Raw genomic sequence first — 16,313 nt, 5'->3', positions numbered from 1 at the left:
TTCATTAAGGCATCAGTCCTGATTTTCTGTAAGACAAATCAAGACCACATCCTTCTAAAGATAAGTATTGGAGAATGCAGAGAGGTGAAGTACATTAGTTCCTAGCTAAGGGGAGCATTTGGGATAATCACAGGATCATCAATTTTGGAAAAGACCACTAAGATCACCCAGTCCAACTGCCAACACATCCCCACCATGCCCACTAACCGTGTCCCTCAGTGTCACTCAGCTGGGTTTGTCAGCTATGCTAACAGGCCCCAAAACATAATGTGTGGGCTCCACCAACAACTAGATTGCGTGTACAGGAGTAAGTTCCTATGAGTAATGCTTTCTCTAATGGTTGGTATATTAGACAGAACAAGTCTAAACAGGCTCTGAGGACAGAGTTGCAATGTTCAGAACTCTGGAAAACACTACGCCACACTAATACTCCAAAAAGCTGGAGGCTAGAGATACTAGAAGGATCATGAAGGTGTTTTGTTAGTAACTTGGACCTAAAACTATATCACATCATTTTCTACTGTAAGCTTCTGTAACTAAAACCTGTCAGTGTAATATCAGAATTTCCTGCCATGGGCCTCGTAAACCAACCTTCACCTCCTTTTACTATAAACCTAGAATACAGGATGAGCAATATTAGTGATTTCAGGTAATGGAGCCAAACTCCCTTCCCTTCAATGCCCAACAGTGGAGGCCAAACGGAAAAGAACTATGGCAGCTAACTCTGCTGCTTGTTCTCATCCTCCTCTTTGGTTTTGCTTGCTCTCTTTCATACCTACCCCTCTGCCCATCAGGCCGTTGTTGAAAGGCAGTCCAATGAAGCTGAAAGCTGCCTCCTGGATGAAGTAGGGATTCAGGATACGTATCTCATGAGGTTCTCTGGGGACACGGGTTGCCACTGACTTCCAAAAGCCATCAGAGGCGCTCTGGTAACAAAAAGGAAAAAAAAAATAAATGACAAATCAGTAAAAGAACAACACACAAAAAATAGCAGATTGCTATTACTCAAAAAATGCACCCCTGGCAGCAGCTCCTGCTGTCACTGCTCGCTGCCACAAGGCACCAGTATAAGGTTACAGTGGGAGGGTACACCCTGGAGGGGTGACAGCATCATGTGCAGATGCACTTGAGCTTGTCTGGATGCCAAGTGCAAGGAAAACAGAGGGGCCTGGGCTTCGGCGTGGCTAACCTCCACCTTGGTGCCACAATTTCACTCTTAAGGGCACTTCAGTTACTTTGATTAATGGCTTAAGCATTTCAGCACACACTGTGATCGGTCCCACCTGCCCACAAGGGGATGTACTCTTGGAAAGCAAATGCTGTTAAGAACATTCAGAGAGCTAAAAACGATCACACAGTGCTGTGTATGAGCTGCATGCTTCTTGCTTTATCTTAGATTTGTTACCTTTCATTATGTTTTTGGTGATTTAAGTCATAAGCTTATAAAGGTCCATCTTGACTTGCGAAGATTGTGATGATAGAGGAGGAGAAAAAACAACTAAGTAGGTTCTTTATGTTTTCCCAATACTGATTTTCAGATCCCAAAGAATGAAACTTTTGGGAGATGCTTCCTACTTTAAAAAGGCAATAATTCAGCAAACTCAATGAGGAACTTCAAGTCCTCTCCTCGAGGACAGAACGCACGTTCTTATCCAAACCAACAGTCTAAGACAGCCAAATGCCTGTTTTGATCCCATCCCAAAGCTGCCCAAACACAATACACTTTTGCTGACCACCACAAGGACCCTTAGAGTGAAAGTTCACATTTTGACAATGGCAAAGTGCTCAAAATGGAAAAAACAGTTCTAATTAACACTCATGTATTTGCATCACAGTTGAATTATCACGAATGCCTGAGGTCAGAGTGGTCTCACACTCTCCAGTATAACACACTGTCCGCTGCTCAGCGATCCATTGCATTTTCCAACAGGAAAAAAAAAAAAGGAAGGGAAAAAAAAATTCAAATTCACAAATGTTAATAAAGTCCTACATCCATTTGACCAATGGATTTGAGGGATTTGGTGTTATCAGCTGAGTTTTGCCTCCTTGTGAAAATTCATTTAAAAATGGATAAATATTAAACCTTGGGAATTTCCGACAGGCACAAATGGAAAGCAAAGGTCTTCCAGTTGCAGGGAAGAAAAAAAGAGATGGCAGATTCCACTTGCATTAAGCATGCTCGCCATCTCACAGAAATGAAGACCATAAACAAAGATCTTGCATAGCTTCTCACTCAATGAAACCATCTTACCATTAAGTTTAATGCAGGCAATCCCTGGAAAAGTAGCGTGTGACCCCGAAACTAAAATAAATTTATATGTTGAATTAAGGGCTTCACATGCAACTCTAAATATGGCATTGCTTAAAGTCTGCACACATTTCAAAACAAAAAAGGCTGCAAGCTACTTAAAGTGGACAAAACCTGCCTTTTGCTTGGATTCAAACTTCATAAGGGAGCCTACATAAGTTCTGGGCTCTAAAGAGAGTTTACACTGCACATAAAATGCTAAAGAAATAAAAAGAAAGCTTAGGAAGGCTTCAGATCTTCATGCTTTCTGCTGTTTGAGTTGTCCAGAAAAGTTAAACAACACATATCACAGAGACTTGCTTTCCCAGTGCTGTGTGACCTGCCAGGACCAAACCTGTCCTCCTGCTGATTAGTTTAATGCAAGTGTGACGCCTGCAAATACAGAAGCTGGCTGCAGTTGGAACACAACCTGCCCACTTCGGTCCCATTGGTGTGGCCGTTTCTCTCGTCATTCATCCAGACTGCTTCCCTGGCCACTCTCCTCAGCTATCTCAGATTGCTCTATTTTGTCCTCTCAGTGTTCATTTCTGCTCGTGCTGTTTTCTTTCCTGTAACTTTTTGGTGCCTTTGCCTACAGGAGGACATCTCAGGTAATCTCTCATTTTGGCGTGTTTACCGTCTCATTTCTAAAACAATTCAAGGGAGAGATGGGGAGCCTCAGCAGTTGGTTCTCAGATTTCTACCTACACAGTAGGCAAAGCCCTGGGATTTTTCTTCCTCACAAAGAACTAAAAACTGTTTTCCCGTCTTATAATTACCGAAATTCGCAGCCTTGTGGTTTTGGCTCTCCAAACTCTGTAATTTCAAGCTCCATCTCGAGCCTTGTGGTTTTGTTGTGCAGCTTGTCACTGGCAAGCTCCAGCACAGAGCCCATCCCGGCTGCGAGCTGTGGGAGGCTGCTCCCCTGACGCAACCCCTTCGGGGCTGTGCACGCTCGGAAGTGCAGCCTGTGCCAAGGCTCCTCGCTACCGCTGATGCTCGGCTGAGGGCCGCTGCTCTGCAGCGTGGAGATGTGAGGTCTGATTGGACACAGATGTTCAGAGAGGTTTCCAAAGCAATCGCTTCCCGTCGGGGAACTCTGTCCCTCTGATGTGGAAGGGGAGATGGAGCAGCAGGCACGGGAAGGAGGCACGCGGCAGAACCAGCGGCTCGGACACACCGATGGTAGGTTATGAGGAAGCAATGAGGAATGGCACACCTCACCTAGCAGCTATAGTCCTAATTCCGTCTATCTGCAGAAGAGTAATAGGGACAGATGGTTGCAGGCTTTTTTTTTTTTTTTGTCTCCATTCAGTTTTCTATCTCTTATTCACTAAGCTAGATCATAATGTATGCTAAAATACAGAAACTCAGACCTGCAGCCAAGAAGCACACCGTAATGGAAGAGCAAAGATAGGATGAGAAGTGATGGCTTTCAGTTGCTCCAGGGGAGGTTGGCTATCAGGAACAATTTCTTTTCCAAAAGAGTGGCACAGGTTACCCAGGGAGGTGGTGGGGTCACAGTCCCTGGATGTGTTCAAGAACTGTGGAGGAGTGGCACTGAGGGATGTGGTCAGTGGGCAGTACTGGTGGTAGGTGGACAGTTGGACTAAACAATCTTAGTGGTCTTTTCCAACCTTGACTCTATGATGAGGAGAAGGCTGAGTCTCCCAGAACAACATTTCTAATGTCTCTCCAAAAAAGGGGTAATACTATTAAATCCAGGTGTGCGATACTATGCTGCAGAGCAACAGGAAAGACGACAAGACTGGAGAGAGAACCTGTGGTAAATGGAGATGACTGCTCTTGTTACCCTGGTAACACCAGGAAGGGAGAGGAAGAAGGGCAGGAAAGGAAAGCAAAAGCAATGGAATGACAAGGCAATCACAAGGACTCCAAGTGCTCTGGAGCACATAGCTATGAGATCTCTGCCCCCACCTGGGCTGGAATGTGGTTATTCTATACCTGTCATCCATAGGCACTCACTGTCACACAAACACAGGGCACAGCAGAATTGCTGTAATCCATCTGCAGAGGCCTTTGAAAGGTTTCTGCTCAGGCATAACTGGATTAGATGCAGAAGGTGTGTTTTTGGTAGAAAATAAGCATCTTATCAGCCAATAGTGCATTTCTTAGCGGTCAAGTAGTCACGGAGGCCTTGAAAATGCTCTTCTACAAGTGGTAATCATGATGAAGTTTCATCATTTCCACAAATTACCAAAGCAAAGAGGAATTTTTAGCAATGAGACAGAGGTGTTCAGAGTCTGCAATCTGGGCTGATGGTCGACTTCCAGACACACTATCCCATACTTCAGGCATACTAACTCAACTTTCTCAAGGTGATGGAGAAACCTTCACAACCTTCTGTACACAGCTCTGAGGACCAGCACTCATTCTGAGTTCCTCTATCTTTAGTTTCTGGAGTCTGTGTTTTGTTCCACTCTTAACTACCCCACTGAAAGCCCTCTTGCTCTGTCTGAAGCAGGAACACTGCACGTTGTGCTCAAACCTTTCCCTCATCTTGACTACAAAACAAGATGTAGCTCTTGGAGCGCCCAATAATATGACAGTTCTAATCTTTTATTGTATTTGTTACATCTCTCTGAATTCTACTAAGTCTAAAATCAAATGGCTGCAATTTCCCAGGCCGTTCCATCTCCCAACAGCACCATCAGCTAACATACTGGCCAAGAGAACTCCCAGTAGGTTGCAAACCCCCAAATTTAGCTTTTACTACTGTTTCTCAATGAGAAACCTAAATACATTTTCTACCCAGGATTTTCAGTGGTAAAGACAGAAGCAAAGAAGGATGGATACAAAACCACCTTTTAATACATGGTACTACCAGAGGCTTTGTGTTTTGTTGTTGCTTTTTTTAATCAAAAGTCTATGTTTCCTCAATTGAAGAGTTGAGCTAATAATACTTCACTATGTGGGTTTAGAGATTACTTTCATTAAGGCTTGACAACCAGGTTGAGAAGGCTCAGAGCTCTAAAGGGCCATGAGTGCAAATTTTCATCTTTGCGTTATGCACATTGCAAATCCAAACTAATTGCTTTGTTTTTAATGTATTCCTGCGGTTTTATCAGCGTAACCGAGAGTGAAATTCAGTTCACAGTTGTAAGGTAACAAAAGGCTACTGAAAATGAATTTGTCCTGTGACAAAAATGGAACTTGGAACACACCAGATTAGCTGCAAAGAGAACCAAAGATTATTTTGATGAATACTGTATTTCTCAAGTCAAAGCATAAATGATAGCTTGCATACGGCATGTCGGAAGATGTGTTTGTCCTACGTGAACAGAGTGATGGATAGTCTGTACTAGAGATTCTTCTGCTCAGAATGTAAGCTGGATTTTGAGCCAAAATTTGATGAAATTTTTGTGCTTTGAAATACCCTAAGACAGAAGTTTTTAGAAGAAAAACAATGGATTTAGATCATTTATGTTTGTGTTGTGTCTTTTTGTCCATTAATAATAACCTTTCAACAGAAAAATATCTAAAGCAATACAGCTTCACAAAAATCCCAAAGAAGAACAGGCCCAGTAATATTATGACTATTTATGGGATATTTTATATCCACCAGGGACCAGTCCCTTTAATTCACTATAATTTTTATTACATAGTTCAGGAAATGTCATACTCATATAACATCTATTACAAGATATCATGGCTGAAAGGCCAAAACCACATGTTAGGAAGTGCTGAAGCAGGACAGCCCTGCAACTTCAGAACTTCCAGCATTTCTATTGTGAACGCTGACTTTCTAATTTTCCCATCAGATTTTTTTCTAATATTGCTATATATATAAGTATTTTACAAGCCATACTTTCATATTTACAACATCTCTGCAACTTTTGGCATGTATTACACCGTTTTACAGGGGAGAAAACATAATAATGAACATCCAATTTCTACTGCCTCCTGATGCTCAACTTCAGACTCCTTCTCCTCAATTTCCAGAATGTTTGGTAAGCTCACAACACAGCTCCATTAGCTTTGCTGCTGCTGAATATACACTTTTTCAGTATATCTACCCCATGGGACTTCAGCTATGTTTGGAAAATTCTCATCTAACTTGCCCAGCACCACAATGGTCATTTAAAGGCTAAATCATAGAATCAGTAAGGTCGGAAAAGACTGCTAAGATTGTCTAGTCCAACTGTTCACCTACCACCAATATTACCCACTGACCACATCCCTCGGAGCCCCATTTCCATGTTCCATGAACACCTCCAGGGACGGTGATTCCACCACCTCCCTGGGCAGCCCGTGCCAACACATCACCCCTCTTTTGGAGAAGAAATAGTTCCTAATACCCAACCTGAACCTCCCCTGGTGCAATTTAAGGCCATCAACTCTCACCCTATCAAATCACCTCCTCCAGGGGAATTCTCAGCGTCCATCATCACGGGGCAATTCTCTTTCCTATCCACGTGTCCTGTGGCTTCTGCTACTACTCATGCCAAGGCTGAACTCCTTCCACTATGGAAATCAGACTAAATCACAGTGTTTCCCCTCCACGAGATAACAGCACCGCTCCAAAAGAGTGAGGATATAATAATGGATAACATCTGCACAGAAGAACTGAATTAATGTTGAAAACATAATGTGAAATTTTGCTTTTCCTAGCTTCTGATGGCTGGATTTTACAACCATGGAGCTCCTTAAAAAATTTTACAGCGTAACTCAATACGTTAAAAAAACAAAAAATCAACTCGAGAAAAAAATCTCCATCAAATAGAATAATTAAACTCAGCACAGCCTTCTCAGTGCAAGTATAAGCCCCAGTAGGCTACTGTATGCTGGATTAGCCATTAGGGCAGAAGGCAACCCAGGACTTCTGAACTACTCACTCCTAACCCAACTGCTGACTTCTGCAGAGTTCCCTGTTGGCGACAAACCTCTTCTCTCTGTTCCTGTACTCACCCCCCTCCACCTCCGAGTCCTGCTTTGGAAAGGAGGTCCCAAGGACACCCCCTGCTCTCCGCTGTCCAATGCCCCAGTTTCACTTGGAGAAGCAATTGCAATGAAAATCCTATTTTATTCCTATATCCTGGAGATGTCGCATCCCCAATGAGGGCATGGGAAAGACACCTGGCCAGCACAGGCTTGGGAAGCCTGGTAGAACAGACCATGCTCAGTGCACAGGGAACTGAGCTGCCAGCATCTAATGGCCTCGGGGAACAAACCGAGCCATGGGATTTTACAGGAATAGCAAGAGCCCCAGCAGGCTGCCATGGTAACACGGCCTGACCAAATTCCAGAATTTCAGTCTCTCAGAATGGGGTGGGAGAATGTTTGCTTGTTTGTTTTCAACAGGTAGAAAATCATATATTTTCAGTGGCCTCATCCTGAGAGACAGCTGAGTTACTTCAGCTGAACTTCCCAGCTGAGCCAAACACGTGGCATGCAAAACATCAGCTCGAGGGTGACTGTGTAATGAAGTGATAGAGCCATCTTCCCGATTGCTTACAAAAGAAAAGACGAGGTGATCCCAACTAGAAGCACAGCTACCTGCCCTACTTGTAACAATATGCTGGAACCTCCCCCAAAAAGAGGAAAAAAAAGAAAAAAAAAAGAACAAAAACAGTGCTGTCTTTGCAGGTTTTGGTGGCAAAGCATGAAGGTATCCCAGGGCGCTTGAGGACAACCCATCAACAAAGTCTTTTTAGGGAGCTGAACTGGTTCACAAGTTTGAATACAAACAACATCTCATTAAACATCACATATTTAGACTAAATCTTGGCACATCGCAAACAAGGCAAAAGAATCACCACGCTAAGAATTATGGCCTAAAAACCCTCATCGCTCTCCGAAGTTAATCTTAAAGTGAGTCTCTAGGGAAAATTTTTACATTGTTTTTACAGCAAGAGTACACAAAAAAGCTGTCCTCTCCCATTTTGGCATCTCCGCTGAAATGAGAAGCCAAATAATGTCTGTGTTCACTGAGTGTTCCTATAGAATATATACAAACTATTCAGCATCCTTCAGGAGGGGAAAGCAGAAAGGTCAAGACAGCAAGAGTTTGGGAAGATGCCAGGAAGATCCTGCCCTACTCTATTTTCTAGACTCGCATTAATAATAGGTGTTTTACAAAAGATGACATTTTCAGCAACATTATCCTTAAAAGATGAGAACTTACATAAACTGTCATCTAAACAGAACATCATTCTGGAGTGTTTTTCCAAACAGAGTGCTGATTACCTGGGCCAGACCCACCATCTGCTGTACTTGCCAGTTGTGAGCAAAATTCTTTTCACTGAAAAGAGCCAGAACATGGCAAATCAAACAGCCGAGAAGACCTTCTGAGTTGACCTAGCAAAACGTTCCCAGAGCCTCTCTTGCTCGCAGCCTTCACACGGTTTGGTTTATTTTCATTTCAGTCATCAAGACAAGCAGCTACAACTGCCTGGAAGGAGGTTGTGGCCTTAAGTTGCACCAAAGGAGGCTCAGGTTGGATATTAGGAACATTTCTTCTCAAAAAGAGCGGTGATGTGCTGGCAGAGGCTGCCCAGGGAGGTGGTGGGGTCACCGTCCCTGGAGGTGCTCCAGGACTGTGCAGATGTGGCACTGAGGGACGCAGTCAGTGGGCACGGCGGGGCGGGTTGAGGTCGGAATGGGTGATCTTAGAGGTCTTTTCCAACCTTAACGATTCTGTGATTCTCTTTGCATTAAGTACTGGTGTGGGTTGAGGCAGGATTGAAGCTGAACCTAGAGATGGGCTCCAGTGGATGAAGCCAGAGCTTCACACCCCGCACACATATTCCTCTTTTGCAGAAAGGAGTTGTGTTCCAGGGAAGAACCAGAAGCACCACGCACTGCTGTACGAAGGGAGAGAGATAAACGCAGGAAGATAAAAGCAAACAGAGACTTCAGCTACCTCACAGCGTGTTATAGCTAACCAGAGATATAGATCAACCCCCTGTCCTGGACCCTCAGTGCTTTGAGGCAGAGACATCATTACAAATTGCTCAGACAGCACTAACTATGCGAGTAATCCACCGAGGCCGCCAAGGAACACATGTGTTTCAGGCATAAATCGTCCAATCTATTCCTTTCTGAATTAACATCTGTCATCGTGACACCATTCAAAATGACTGAAGACTGGATCACATTAACAACCACACATCTTGGATAAATATTTACTGTTCAGAATTTTTTTTGTTGTTGTTTAAAGAAAAAAAAACACAGATAGCAAAACTCCTGGAGCTGTGAAAGGGAACCTCTCTTCAGCCACTGATAGAAAGCATGTGATTTTATTTACAAAATCAAATTAATGTTTCTCCTTCCTCTGTGGGTCTTCGCATGGGTGAAATCACAGCATCCTGTGGTGTTGCAATGCTTTTCGAAGGGCTCTGCTGGGGAATTTTGTGAAGCCCTCTCCCTCAGGACACAGAGGCAGATCTGGCTAAGTAAGCACTGGGAAGAGAAAATTGGATGAAGCAATTAACTTACTTCAATGCAAGGCTGTCAAGGGTCCTACTGGCTTGCTGCCTTGCTCCTCAGTCAACAAATGGGTCACAGAGAGTGAAGATAGAGCTTCCCATAAGGCACAGAACAGGAAGGCCAGAAGGGAACACCAGAGCGCAACTCAACCCTGAGTACCCTCAAGCAACACGATTTTCCCAGATACTGGATGAAATCTGTAGTTCAGTAGTTGTCAGCAGCCAGTGCTCACTTCAGCTGGTAGCTGGTATGCTGCCTGAGCTCACATCTCTAGGAAATTACAGCTGTCCAGGCTGATACCTCACTTCAGCTCCTAGCTACCACTAGGTAGGTACTGTTTTGTAACAGTACTGTGCAAAATGCCAAGGGATCCTCCCAGACATCCTGCAGAGCATGGAGCAATGCTCCCTCCCTCCATCAGCAACCTCCACCAGCCCTTCACTCTTCTGCAGCTTCAGCAGAACTTTACCAAGACATCCAGTCTTGATTTTAAGATTTGAAATAAAGGTAAATTCATCGAGCCTGTAGGGCAGATGTAGCAAAAATAATAGCACCGATGTCATTGTGCTGCCTTTTTGGGTTGTTTGCCTAGCTTCAGATATAATTCTTCCAACTGAAGTCCTCTGAGAAAAAAAAGTTCCTTCTACGTAGGTACAGTGAGACTGTAAGTAAATCTCCCCAAAATGTCATGTGTAAACTAAATAAACTGAATTGAAATCTTTTCGACTAAAGGAGGCTTTGCAGACTTCAAATGATTCTTGTAGCTCCTTACTCAAGTGTTAACACAGAACATCTTTATTCCACTAACGCTCGCACGAAGGGCTGATGCCCCTCTGGGCAATGTCTCCATTTCAGTGTTGTTGACATTCTTTGCCTTTCCCCATGTGTCAGATTCACAACGCACTGCTCCGGCGTTGAGGAACATCTGCTGCACACGTGGGCAATGCAGCATCCCCTGCAGGCATGGGTGGCACTGGAGGCAAAGCCTGGATGGAGGGGACCCACACGTCTGCATGTGAGGCCAGAAGAAGACGGTGCCGTGTGAATGCAGCTCTTGCCTGCTTGTTTGGTCTGCTGGGTGCCCAATGACGTGCATGGCCCAGCGAATGCAGATGGCTTGGCCATCATGGGAGCACGCAGTAGTCAGGGATCAAATGGAAGAGAGAGGATTTATGAAGAGGGGGAAATTTGAGAGTATTGTGGTGCACTGGGAAGGCACGAGGGAGAAGGACGTAAATCCAGAGGCAACCAGGCAATTTTGTTAGCTCTGCTGTTTATAGAGTCAGGTCTTTCGTTAGTATCAGCATCAGAGTTGGAATGAAATCCTTCTCACTGCTTGTGATATTCCAAGTCTGTGTTTGATCAGTGCAGCTACCAGTGTAACCTGGGTTTACATGCACTATGACCTTGAAATACACCTACCAGGATCTGTGTAATTTTGATGTCCAAATACTGCCGGTGTCTGCCAGCGAGGGAGAGCACAACACGAGCACCCTCTCGATGCTTTTTCAAGACAGCTGCATTAGCTCTGTAGTTGGCCCTTGCTCAGGCTGCCTCTTCAAAAGAAGGAAATGGTTAAAAAAAAAAAAAGAAAAAAAGAAAAAGCAATTATCTAAATTCTCCTTTCTTTTTTTAAATAATAATTATTACTCCATCTGAGTCATGGATGGAGAGGGCAGGAGTACGAAATACCAAGAAAAAGCAATTGTCAGCTGGATGGCAGCAGGCATCAGAAGAGATTTAGAAGATGACAATTTTAGGAAAAGAGTCTCAGGATAAAGCAGGACAGTGAGGCAACCAGCAGAAAGGCTGCCCTAGGATGGCAATGATTGAGTCTTTCCAGGCGGTAATTCTGCTTTGGTGTCTTCATTTAAGAATGATCTGAAGAGGAACTGGAGAGGAGTAAAAATCTAACTGAAGCGCTTTGATTTTCACGTCTCAGCTGGGATTACTGAGTCAGAAACGAAGATGATGCTGTCTTGGCAGATATGGGGTAAAGGTTCTTTAAGGACTGCTGAAGACTAGCATGAATAAATGTTACTGTCCAGCATGAAGCCACCTGATAATATCAAATGCTGTGCAGGCATGCTGCAATGGCATCGGAGCAGCCCCTGTCACCAGCTGATGGCTGACAGTAGACCTACAGACACAGAGTATGCCTGGGTGGGAACAGCTCTCAGCTATGCAGTGACCTGTCTAATCTTATTATGCTGTTGCATGCAAGTATGTACCGAGGGCAAGCTCCAGCCTGTACCTTCGATACCAACAACCTTCCTTTGGGAATCTGGCCAGGATGTCTACCCCAAAGCCCATGTTGCAAACTGGGTCATTTGTCTACCGAAGTCCCCATAAGACTGTCACCCCAGTGCTATCTGAAAGCTTGTTAAAGCTATACGGTACAGGACAAAGATCTTCTCCCTTTTCTGGTCAGCAGGGGCAAGATGTTTTATAGCACACACATTTATTTTCCAACCTCTCCTCTGACCATGACTGGAAAAAAATTACTCGCCTTCTCTAACAGAGCACCAGTGCTCACACTTCTTCTTATGTCACCTGGAAATGGCTCTCAACTCCTTTATTCAAGCAAAAGATTTACTTTTTCATTTCTAAGTCTTCCTTGATTCCCTTGGGCCATGCCCACCACTCTCTCTCAACTGCAGAAGGTCCTGACCATAGGGCACAGCCTCTCAAGCAGCACACAGTCTTTTGCCTGGCAAGAAAGAGAGGTCCCAAGAATCATCCTAGAAACACAATCCAAGTCCCAGCTACTGTACATCATAGGAACACAGAGCATTCTCCACACCGTGATGCACCATCTCTCTTCTTCCTCAGTCAGATGCTTCACAGTGGACAGAAGAATTTGCCTCAAGTTCTAACTCTATTCTTCACTTCAACATCAGTAATGGTTCAGCTGTCCCGACCCTGGCTCTGAACCACCACAAGGTTGCAACAAGGCACTCTGCTACTGGGGACTCCATACATCCCCTGCAAGCAGCAGTGGCCTTTGGCCCCGTCTGCCGGGGCCCAGGACATGTACCTCTGGGAAGTCTTTCTTGCCTCTCCCCCAGCACAAGCCTCATCGTGTCCTTCGTGCCTTACTCACCAGCCATGCCTGCCCACATTATACCTCTAGAAGGATTATTCATAAATGGCTATTTGGAGGAAAATTCAGATTAATGAAAGAAATACGACAACCCTTAAGACGACTTCCCACATCAAAAGCTTCCTCTTACTGACGAGGGGGCAGCAAGCCCAGCTTCTGTCCTCTTCTATCAGAGTCCAAGGAGAGCAAGAAAGCAATGCCATCACAGGCAGAGAGCTTATCTCCTGCCCACTAGTGCAGCCTGGCTGCTTTTCAGGTGGCATTGCTGCAGGGTGCAGGCTGTTGGAGGCATGTCTCTGCAAGGGACAGCCACACTTTGGCCTCACTGGCAGGCAGGTGCTCACTCGATCCCATGACTTTCACTACCAAAGTGCTTCAAGGTGCCGCCAGCGCTTACTGTACACGGGACTCCTCCTGGCAAGGGCTGCAGAGATCCCTGCTGGAAGCGGCCACAGGCTCATTACTGCACGAGAAGGAAGCTTGTGGGCTGCCAATTGACAGTGAAACCTTTGCCCTCACTTGGCTGCCTCACCACCGTGTGCCAGATGTTCAGGGAACTGAGCCCTAAGCAAACAAGAGAGCTCCTTCTGACTCACTAATGATGGCAAAAAAGCATTCTGAAAGCAGCCGCAGTGCCAGTCGGTGATGGCTGGTTTGCATAATTGCTGCTTGTAAATTCTTCTGTTTCACACAGCATCTACCCTGAATGTAATGGCATTTAATCCTTCTCCAGCAGAATAGAGAAGGGATGCACATGGAAAAATCTCCTCTCATTCCCCTGATACTCTAGATGTTCAGGATGAGAGTCTGTGATGGACAGAACCCAGGTGATGCAAGGTGGTGTAGTGGTGGTAAGGAGCCAGGTGAATCATGATATGCGTGGATAACATCCTTTGGCCAAAAATCAGCCCAGGAGAAAGTTCTGAGTGGCTGTCCATGAGTAATCCACTGCTGGGGATGCACGGCAGCAGCTGCTTCATTGAAGGAAGGTGCCTGGGAGCGTCAGCAGCAACTGCAAGTCAGCACTGCAGCCCAAAGCTGCATGAACAACTCATATTTGTGAACTTTCGGCAATAAACACAAAAGCTGTGGGGCTCCAGTCTGCTTCCTTCCCATCTGTACACACCTACACACGAGGTCAACATTGTGCAATACTCCCTTCTGCTAAACACATCACCTTGCTCCATCCCACACCCCTTCTTCTCCATTTACCCTCAACATGCCATTATTTTCTCCTTTATCCTCTGCCTCTCTGTTCTGATGCTGCTACTCCATCACACTGATTCTTTCCTTGTAATGTCTCCTGAAAATCCTTCTCTCTACAGCATAAAGTACTTATCCCTTTCTCAGCGTGCAAGTGTTGCACGAAGACTAACATAACACAGAATAAATCCTTCTCAGCAGCAAGGAGAATAGGCTTATCCGACCACTGACCCTGGTAATAAATAGCCACTTGTCTCTCATTTACTCTTTCACAGATAAACTCCCCTTGACTTCACTTGCTTGAGAGAACCATGCAAGGATGACGGTACCTGGCCCAAAACATCCGGTCACACAACTCCAAGCAGCTCTGGGGCTGATTACATCTGGAGGAAATCAGAAAGTCTCATATCTTATCATGACTGTGCCATGGACACGTGTAGTTGCCATCAAAATTCAGAGACAAAGGAAACATCAGAAGTTTGAGTCTGGCCCATTTTTTGAAGGGTTGCATCCATTTCCACAAGTCATGTTCTTTAGCAGGATGCCTCCATCTCCCTTATCGCTGTCCTGAGGTCAGACTCCTGACTGTAAGCACTTGTTTGCAGAGGGACAGGCTTAAACTCTCTAAGTAATAAGCAGCAGGTGGACAGAGTACCTCTACAAGTCCAAGAAAGGAAGAATCTCCCTTTTCTCCAGATGATCAGCCAAGAGAGAAACAGAAATGCTCCACAGAGTGTGCGGGGCAAGCGTCTGTCATTTTGAACTTGCCACACACGGATAAAAATACCAACAATCACTCCCAGAACAAACAGACACCCAACGCCTTATTCCCACAGCACTGATAGCTCTCTGCTGGGTCATTCCTCCCAGCCAGCAGACACAGCTCTTTCTGCATTAGTCTCCATTGGAAGAGGCAGCTGTGGTACCACCTGCCTACAGCTACAGCCAGTGACAGCAGGATTGCTGCTCAAACAGAGAGAGAACAGACCAGAGAGGACAAGACAGATGTTTTCCAGTCACCTGGACTTCGTCCTGGACTATTCAATGAACTGGCCCAGTGGGCTCAAAAAAAGTAACGATTCCCTTTGGGAACTTGGGTGGAACAGGTAGAGTGTCAGCTGAAAAGCCAACAGAAGTAGTACTTATCCCTAAGAAGGCAAAAAAGGGAAGGGACTCAGTTCATGATTGCATTTCTCAGAATAAGAAGATTAATTATAAAAAATAACAAGGATGAAAAAACCACCCAAAACAAAGACGTGCAGTAATTCAGGTGGATTTGTCAAAAGCAAATCATTACTTACAAAAATACCGTTATTTCTTTCTGCAGTAAAAGAATTACCATAGGGGAGAAGCAAGGCATGAACAGGAATTCAGTAAAGCCTTTGACACTCCTCTTGCACAAACATGTTACAAACCCTTCTTTATTAATGACACTACTGCGATATGAGCTCAGAAGTGGCCATAAAAACACCTATCCAGAAGGAGTTTTCAGTGAAATGAAGGACACATTGCACTACGATCTGCCTAGGAACCAACTCTGTTTAGTGCTTTTATCACCAACCTGGACAATGGAGCAAAAAGTGCGCTTATTAAATTGCAGAGGACATGAATTTGGAAAGAATGGCAGGTATGCTGGAAAGCTCTGCCAAAGGAACTTGGCAAACTGGAGAAGCACTCTGGAAGAAAGAATCAATAGGAACAAGTGCACGGCACTGCCTCTTTTGGCAAGAAGAACCAACTGCTGAGCCCTGGAGCTGGGAGATGGCTGCTCTTTGGCTCATCCAGACACCAGGACACTCACCTGCTGCCCTGTGCCATGCTGGCCAAACAGACACAGTACGGGATGTATAGTATAGCAAGGAGTGCAAGGCTAATGAAACAGTTGTTTGCTCCTCTCTAGTTGATGTTCTCCATAAATTTTTGACACTGCTCTTCAAGGAAAATATGAATCAACTACAGGCTTTCAAAAGAGCAAGAGAAACTAACAGACCTGGGAAATATCACCTACAAGAACTGAAAGAAGAGCAGTGTTTATTCCAAAGACAGAACGATAAGGAGCCAACTCTAAGAGCATTCAAGTAACCCACAATGCAAGAAGCCCAAGTTCTTTCTGCTCTCCGCCAAACTGGGTGCTGCAGCACTCAATGAAGATGACTGCAATCACTCTGCCAGTTCTAACAAACTGCTCACCATCTCTCTCCAGGACCAGGGGACACAGCATTACAATCAATGCTCCATGACCACAGGCATCAGGTGGGAATTCAACTTGTT

General features: G+C 44.8%; 1 protein-coding gene across 17 annotated transcripts in view; it reads right to left on the bottom strand.

The window, feature by feature from the left end:
- The window catches only part of ST3GAL3 (ST3 beta-galactoside alpha-2,3-sialyltransferase 3), a 150,686-nt gene that overhangs the window by 20,626 nt on the left and 113,747 nt on the right, over window positions 1-16,313 (bottom strand). For all 17 annotated transcript variants that reach the window (XM_015290987.4, XM_015290989.4, XM_004936701.5 and 14 more), the window contains one exon: window positions 780-926. In XM_015290987.4, the coding sequence (XP_015146473.1) occupies window positions 780-926 (147 nt within the window). The remainder of the gene's footprint in view (window positions 1-779; window positions 927-16,313) is intronic.

Source organism: Gallus gallus, chromosome 8, assembly GCF_016699485.2.
Source record: "Gallus gallus isolate bGalGal1 chromosome 8, bGalGal1.mat.broiler.GRCg7b, whole genome shotgun sequence".
Taxonomy (NCBI): Eukaryota; Metazoa; Chordata; class Aves; order Galliformes; family Phasianidae; genus Gallus; species Gallus gallus.
This window is presented reverse-complemented; position numbering and strand designations above follow the sequence as displayed.